This window comes from Euphorbia lathyris, chromosome 4 (assembly GCF_963576675.1).
Source record: "Euphorbia lathyris chromosome 4, ddEupLath1.1, whole genome shotgun sequence".
NCBI lineage: Eukaryota > Viridiplantae > Streptophyta > Magnoliopsida > Malpighiales > Euphorbiaceae > Euphorbia > Euphorbia lathyris.
In genome coordinates this window covers 72,367,292-72,376,220 of record NC_088913.1, presented here as the reverse complement: position 1 = coordinate 72,376,220, position 8,929 = coordinate 72,367,292, and the positions used below count along the sequence as shown (strand labels likewise).

Here is an 8,929-nt window from a genome sequence, read left to right as displayed (position 1 = left end):
ATATTTAATAAAAGTATTAGATGGTGGTTACTTGATTTTAATTGTTTATACATATGCAGTGACGTGGCTAGAACTCAAACCCGGGAGGCTCCACTGTATGTAGAATTTTGTTTCATATAACAATTCAAGAATTTGATTTCTACTGAAAATATGTTTATATATAAAAGTTATTATGAAATTATTTTGTTCAGCATGTTCACTATTCACTAGAAATTGATTGATAAAATCTAAAAATACCTCAACTCATAAGATTCTATTTAATGTTATCACATTTGGTTAGAATGAAATTCTTAGTTTAGTTTATACTTTAATTAAATCATATTTGGTTATAATATAATTTTATTTAGTTAAATTTTTAAAACCCCCTAAATATCACATTATCAATTAAAACCTACTAATTAAAAATTTGTACATTAAACTCCAAATTACAAAATTCCTAATTAAACAATAAATTAGAAATTTCTAAATTAAATCCTAAATTAGAAATTCATAAAAAAAAAACTACATTAGAAAACCTATAAAAAAACTAGAGAGATAAATAATCAAAGAAATAAAACTTACTTGCCTTGAGAGATAATAAAAATAAAAATAAACTTTAGGGTGACTCATTTGTGTTGTGTCCTATTTGTTGATAGTAAAGGCAAACATCAGATATAATATTTGATGACAATGATCAAGAGTAGAATGACAATAAGTGACTATCCCGTACTATTCGATTCTAAAAGGATTACTTGTACTGTATTAAAAGGTATGAGACGAGTATGAGTTTAAATTTTTTATCTGTGATAGGTATAAGGATACCCCTTGAATACCCGCCATATATTTGACTTTCATCCGTTAACTTTAATCACTAATCTAATTTGTTTCATTGATTAATGTTGATTTACAATTTTTGAATTTGAAATATTTGCTAAATTTGTAGATGAATTATTTATGGTGGTTTATTAAATTTATCTTCAAAATTTGTAATAATTTTTGTTTTATGTATTGATTCGGAACAGGTAAGGATGCTCACGATTTAAATGAGACATATATGAAATTATGAAGTATAACTGGTAGGATAATAGAACAAATGGAAGTAATAAAAAAAATAAACGGATAAGAGTTTGGAATTGACATTTTCCACGAGTACATTACCCTTTGCATCCCTAATAGGAGGCCCACTAGACAAAAGCAAACCATCAATTATACATGTTAAAGTATTAATTTTATATTTTCAGAGATAATTATAAAAGCAATTCATGAATCTGATCTATAAGCATGTAAATGTATATTTGGCTTTGAAGTGTTCAGAAATTTCCAAACTACTTAATTATTTCAAACCAACCTTACCAAATTAATTTATAGAAGAAAAATCATGTTTTAAATTTGTTTTATAGGAACATGTAATTAAGCAAAGAAGTTGATGAACAACCTTAATCTGACAATCCAAAATACATTTTCTTACCAATTTGAACCTCACAAAGTTTAATTTAATTCAATTACATTTTCAACCGGATTATTAAATATATATTACGTTGAATGATATTTTATAAATCTAGGCAAGTGTCTGTGTTTATTTATTATTGTAGTGATTCTCATTACATATTAAAAACGTAATAAATAAATCTAATGTTATGGAACCTATAGGAATAGCAACAGACAGATTCGATTGCAACATTTTAGTGACCCCAAACTCTTATAGTAATTTTTTTTTTTATCAATTTAAATTTAATAAATATTTCTGTAATAGACTGACGAGGGTATCTTTTTGTGCAAATCAAACCAAGACACATCGTGTTACTTTAGTCACACGCTGGGTGAGAAGGTTAGTTGGAGGAAGGATCCTTGAGGAGAAGAGCCACACGACGTGTGGACCCAGCACATATCGTTAGGGCTGTAAACGAGCCGAGCCGAGCCGAGCTTTGGCCTGTTCAAGCTCTGCTCGCTATAAAATTAACAAGCTCGAGCCCGAGCCGATTTTGCTATAAAATTAACGAGCCGAGCCCGAGTCGAGCTTTGGCTTGCTCAACGAGCTTGAGCCGAGCTTCGAGCTTGTTTCGAGCCCAAAATCCTCTTTGGACTTTGTTCATTAAGAAAATTATCTAACCATGAATTGTTTGTGAGTAAATCGTTAATTATATTTGTGAAGTTTGCTCGCAAATAACTCTTTAATTGTGTACATAAACAAGCTAACAAGCAAAGTTCGTAAATAAATAAATAAGATGCTTACAAATAGTTCGTCTATTACTCATTTATTATGTTTGTGAACAAACCCATCTAATAGCAAATAAAATAATATTAAGTTTAGATATTTGTGAACTAATACAAAACTATATAGTTTTCTACAAAACTAAAATTTGTTCATAAATGTTCTAATCGAGCCTGCTCGCGAGCTTTCGAGCCGAGTTTTGGCCTGTTCAAGCTCGGCTCGTTTACGAACCGAGCCAGTAAATCGTGTTCACGAGCGGCTCGTTTACAAATCGAGCCGAGTCGAGCCGAGCTTTTATCGAGCCGATCACCGAGCCGCTCATGAGCGGCTATGCTCATTTACAGCCCTACATATCGTAGGGGATGCCAGATGTATCTTTAGAACTTTGGGGCTAATTTACATGACATGTGAACATAAGGATGACAACTCTTCGAAGATTTTCATACAACGAGTCACGGTCCAAGACTCGTGTGGGGAATGGTCTGAAACAGGCCACACACTACGTTGACTACTTTAGCCACCAAGTACTATGAATTCCTACACAAGTCTGTCATAATTTAATCATTGTTTTGCCACCTAATATTTGAAGTTTTACAATTTAGACTTATTTACTGATTTGTCATTAGTTTAGCTCCTCCCATTTTGCACCTATTATGTAATTCAAACTTTTAACCATATTAAGGGCTTTTGAGTATTTTCTTACCTAGTTTAGAGAGATATTTAAACCACTCTTTTTCGTGAAGATGAACTTTTTATTAATCAAACACAAAATCCTCTTTGGAAGCGAGGTTTCTAACCTTTTGTTATTAAATCCTATTAGTTTAGCTAGTGAAGAAATCATTCTTTATTGGTTTAAGATTAACACCATCTTTATCGTCACGAATCCGTATCACAGACCGTACCAATATCATGTAGATACTATCCACTTTGGCCCAAATTCAACATTTTGGGTCTCAGGGTTTTAAAATACGTCTGTATGTATTGGATTCCTACCTTACTATTAATAAGCTCCAGTCACCCTCTCTCCATTTCAGATCTGAGTTTTAGTTCATTCCTGCCCCATCACTATCCCTTAGGATCGCTGCTCGCTCAAGCCCCCGATGCCACCCACTCAGAATCGAGTCGTTACAATTTTAAAAGTAATATATATCTGTTTAACGCCTTTGGTGGTTGGTATGCGAGCGTGCCAGTAGTTTTGTTCAAAAACTACAAAATGTAAGTTGAATCTAACTTCTAATCAAAACGAAAGTGTAAAAAACGTAAAGGACATAAAATAGCCTAGAGTTCGTAGAGGAATCTAGAAAACTGATTATGACTACACTGAAATAATGCTGAAGAAAAAGAATAAAAGTAGAATTGCTTGCATTAAATTGAATAAGATTGAGTGTTGAAATCGTTGGGAGACTATAGCTAGAACTTACAAGATGAAAGTTGATCAAATTGAATAAACTAAGGCTGTCGATTTAGCTAAAATCCATAATTAGAGAATTGTTTGAATTCTACTTGGATTGGGTTTGATTTTGATTTGATTTTGTTGATTTGGTTGAGCTGGATCCCCTCCTTTTCGATTTCTTCCCTTTAATACTTCTACACTTGAGCCAATAACAACCGTTCCCCACTACATGCGTACAGACTGCCCACGTTCTCAGTAAGTTCCTTTACGTGCATCAAGTTCTGTAACTGTTCCGTACTAGATCCACTTGTCTTCTAATAAGACCTCTAACCGCTCACTACCAGCACTCCTTACCTTGACTGCCACGTTCCCTATTCTGCAGACATTGGCCCCTCCACATAACTGCTCATAGGTTTTTTTACCACTCTCCTTCTTGAACTTTGAATCTTTTCTGCCTTGGCCCATATGTTCTGGAAGTCCGCTACTTGATCTCTTATTTTGGGCTCTTACCTATCTTCAAAGAGCCCTTACCAATATTTACCCCTCCTCCCCCCCCCCCCCCCCCGTCAATTAGCAATTGCGGGTGAAACAATATCAAATAGTTAATTGTGTATAATGTACACTAGAATTTGGCCCTGTTTGGTAAAGAGCGTTTTGGGATAAAAAGAGCGGTTTTGACCAATTTTAGAGGTTTGACCACTGAAACCGCTGATTGGAGTGTTTGGTGGAGAGAGGTTTGGGAGAGAGTTTTGGGATGAAAACGCTAATTTAGAAAAAGCTCTTAAAATGAGCTTTTTCAATTAGCGTTTTGGAATATTAAAATTAATGGACTTCTTTAACCCTGATAGATAGACTTCATCTTCTCCTGCGCCAAAATTAATACCCTTATTCGTCTTTTTGCACAAACCGCTATTATCAATCAGCTAATTTTTACCAAACAGGTCTACACAAACAGCTAGTCAAATCAGCTAACAGCTAATGTAATCAGCTAACAGCTAATTTCCAAACAGGGCCTTTGTAATCATATATTAGTATGCTTGATGCAACAAACAAAATAAAATAAAAATAAGTTAAAGCTAGAAAATTATTATTTTTCTCGCTTTTATATTGCAAAAAATTCTAATAGACAATATTTTCTTCTCAACAGATAACATGATCAAACCATTCATTCTCTCTTTTGACATCCATGTAGTAAAAAAAAAAAAGAACTTACTAAACTATATTAGTAACGATTTTCAATACGTGTAGACAGATTTTAAAGATCCTATCAGAGATAATAATAAAAGTTAAAAACATTAACTATCAATTTAATCTTTTAATTGGTTTTTGATGGATCATGGTTATTAGTAGCGTTCACCTGGCTCCCGAATGACCAAATGAATTTGGTCCTTTACCGTTAGATATAGGCTCATTATAAACCTAAATCTAACGGTAAAGGACCAAATTATGGTCATTCAGAGGTCAAATCAATTCTAATGTCATAATCATATATGAATTAAACAACATGGACATGGATAAATGGTTGAATAAACAGATGTACTTATGTTTAGGACATAGTACGGTTTCCAAATATAATTAGGTTACTAACCTAATTTAAGGATGTCATAAGACAGCAGAGATTTGTATAATTTAGGTCACACACGTATTAGTAATTTATAATTTATACACTATGTTGAAGTTAAGTTACCAATCTTTAATTTGTATATAATAACGTGGCGTATTATCCTATTTTCTTTGCAGATATATCCACTCATTTCAACTTAAAAATAAAACAAATATATAAACAGGTAGTTATAAACAGATAAACTGCCTCTTTTAACTTTTTATTCCATAAAACCACCTTCATTTTTCACATTCTTAAAAACACCCAAATTAACAAAGTTTTAATTACCCAAATGGAGTCTATTGTGTCTGAGCTTGAAGGAACACTTCTAAAAGACCCCGATCTTTTTTCCTACTTCATGTTAATAGCATTCGAAGCATCCGGTCTCCTTCGTTTCGCTTTCTTATTGCTCTTATGGCCTTTAATTCGCGTGTTTGACATTTTAGGAATGCGCGACACCGGACTAAAGCTAATGATCTTTGTTGCTACGGTCGGAGTGCCTGAATCGGAGATTCAGGCAGTGGCACGGGCAGTGTTGCCTAAATTTCTTATGGATGATATGAATATTGAGGCTTGGAAAGTGTTTAGTTCGTATGAAAAAAGAGTTGTGGTTACTAAAATGCCGAGGATTATGGCTGAAAGGTTTGTGAAAGAGCATTTGAGAGCTGATGATGTTGTTGGATGTGAACTTTTGGTCAATCGGTTTGGATATGCTACAGGTTTTGTGAAAGAGCCTAATTTTGCTAAGGTGTTTATGCATGAAAAACCTTCTTTAGGACTTGGTAGATCTCTGTCCGGTTCCTCGTTTTTATCGCTATGCAAGGTGAGTATACTTATTTTTGGCAACCGTTTTTTTTAAGAAAACGTTTTTTTTTAAGAAGTGCAGATTTAGTCACAACGGTGAAATGATGTGGATTTAAGTCTAATATTTTTAAGCAAGATCAATTTTAATCCTATGTTAGTGATACATTACATAATTGATATTTGGAAGATCCGATTTGATAATTAAAAAACAGTAAAATCGATTTTTTCAAAATTTTCATAACATATGATTAAAATTGATCTTGCTAGGAAACGTTAGATTAAATTTGAACAATTTTATATACTAAAGCTAAATTTATACTATATCGGTCAAAATTTGATTTTAACAAAATTATCTTTCATATATCCATAAAGAATTTTTTATTTAACATTATTCCGGTCTTATAATAATATATGAAAATATAATTTTAATTCGCTTAATAAGTTATTATTTTTAGCTTTTATTTAATTATTTAAATTATTTTTTATTAATTTTTGTGTTGTATTTTTATTAGTTTTTGTGTTGTGTTTTTAACTTTTAGTTAATTAATTTAAAATATGTTTATATTAAATATTTTATGTATTAATTAACTACAATTTATTGTAATTTTACCAAATACTAATTATAAATCAACTATTAGAAAACAATTAACAACGAAAATAACAATTATAACCTAATAATCGAACAAAAAAATCAGTTTGAGAACAAATTGGTAATTTCTTATCAAATTTGGAGAAGTTTTATTGTGGACCGAGATCCGTACCAATCCCTCTACTCAGATAATTTCACATCAATAGTTGGATTGACGTGTTATCATCTGAGTGGACGAGACCAATATATCTCGGTCCATTGTAGAAATTTTCTCAAATTTATTTAATAGTGACATGTTATAACATAAAATTAATAGTTTTTTTTTTTTTTTTTTGCATGTGTCAATTTCTGATGCTAAGTTTATGTGTAATTTTGAACTAATTTGTAAAAACATTAAGGACCAAATTATATATATATATAATTTATTTTGAGACATAAAAATGTCAAATTATCTATTTTTCAGTTATTTCATAATAGCTTAATTAATAAAACAAATTGTTACTCTAATTCATGCGTACATTAAAACGAACTTAACAATTTCATACATCTATATCATGTGTTTACAGGAACAAATGCACCCACCATTTATCTCCGGCCAGAAACAACACCACGACGAGCTCATCCGCCCACTCCCGGTGATATTCCACGATGGCCGCCTTGTCAAGCGGCCAACCGCGTTCACTGCACTCCTAATCATCCTATGGATTCCAATAGGCATCATCCTTGCAATAATCCGAATATCTATTGGAATAATATTACCAATGTGGGCTAAACCCTATGTAGCCCCACTATTCGGCGGCAGCATAGTCGTCAAAGGCATACCACCGCTACCCGCATCCGGCAGAAACGACGGCGTTCTATTCGTATGCACTCATAGAACCCTAATGGATCCGGTAGTTCTATCAACAGTTCTCCGACGAAAAATCCCTGCTGTAACATATTCAATTTCGCGGTTTTCGGAAATCATATCCCCAATTCCAACGGTCCGATTAACCCGAATTCGAGAAGTGGATGCCAATAGAATCAAAATGGAGTTATCCAAAGGTGATTTAGTAGTATGTCCAGAGGGGACAACATGTAGAGAACCATTCCTACTCCGATTCAGCGCGCTTTTCGCGGAATTAACCGATCGAATAGTCCCCGTAGCAATGAATTACCGGGTCGGATTCTTTCATGCAACGACGGCGAGAGGGTGGAAAGGGTTGGACCCGATTTTCTTCTTCATGAACCCTAGACCGGTATATGAAGTTACATTTCTGAACCAGTTACCGGTGGAGGCGACATGCTCGGCCGGTAAGAGCCCACACGACGTGGCAAATTATGTTCAGAGAATCTTGGCGGCTACGTTAGGGTTTGAGTGCACAAATTTTACCCGAAAGGATAAATATAGAGTGTTGGCAGGAAATGATGGAAATGTTTCGTATATCTCAATACTTGATCAGATTAAGATGGTGGTGAGAACATTTAAGCCGTTTTTAAATTAAATTGAGATTATGAATATGAAAGAATAAGATTAATTAATTTATTAATTAAGATTTGTTTTATGTTATTTTTGTTGTATTTTGCTTGTAAATGGCTGGCTTTGTATTTTTTTTATACATTATTTATGGAATTGTTGAATAATTAATGTACGAGACAGGATTATTGATGTTGATAATAAGTTGTTGTTATTAATCTTAGCTATCTGATTTTGACTTATTGGATGGAATCCATAGAATATAATTTCATTTTTTAGAATATAAAATAAAAACTAGAAGGTTGTAGACTAAATTAATTGTGAAGTTTTATGTGAACTTTCTTTGTGTATAATTTATTGGTGATTATATTTGCAAGTTTAACTATTCACCATGTTGTGTTTTTAGTGCCACTTTTGATGTTTTCACTGTCTAAAAAAACCATTCTCATTATATAAACTCCTCCACAAACCCTTGGATATATCTCAATCTATAATGTAAATTTGATAGACTGAGTTTGGTTTATCTGAAAAGGAAGCTAAAGATCAATTTGTTCTTTTCTTATGCTTAAATTGGTGATGTTATTAAATAATGAAATAAGAATGACTTAGAAAGCACAGTGAAGTAAGAATGATTGTGTGTACCTTATGCTCATTTGGAAAAGACTGTTTATAGATAGATATGAGTGAAAGATACCTACTAATTTGTAGATCTCCACGTGCCAATGCCTGATTGGCCACATATCCATACGCCTTTGTGTATGTTTCCCTTTATTGTAAGTTACGGTGCTTCTAAGGGTTAGGACGTATATTTGGAATCAGACCATATGATTAAGCCACATGTCTTAACGGTTATGCTTTTCGCATAATGGCTCTCATTGGTCAACATGTACAAC

General features: G+C 32.9%; 1 protein-coding gene across 1 annotated transcript; it reads left to right on the top strand.

Moving 5' to 3' along the window:
* The first annotated feature begins 5,479 nt into the window (after window positions 1-5,479).
* Window positions 5,480-8,064, top strand: LOC136227713 (glycerol-3-phosphate acyltransferase 5-like). The gene is made up of 2 exons (XM_066016455.1): window positions 5,480-6,010; window positions 7,147-8,064. The coding sequence occupies exons 1-2, from the start codon at window positions 5,480-5,482 to the stop codon at window positions 8,062-8,064; spliced, it is 1,449 nt and encodes a 482-aa protein (XP_065872527.1).
* Window positions 8,065-8,929: the final 865 nt, after the last annotated feature.

Coding starts and splice junctions, on each gene's coding strand:
- LOC136227713 (XM_066016455.1), top strand. CDS start 5,480: ATGGAGTCTATTGTGTCTGAGCTTGAAGGAACACTTCTAAAAGACCCC. Junction 6,011..7,146: donor CGTTTTTATCGCTATGCAAG/GTGAGTATACTT, acceptor ATGTGTTTACAG/GAACAAATGCACCCACCATT.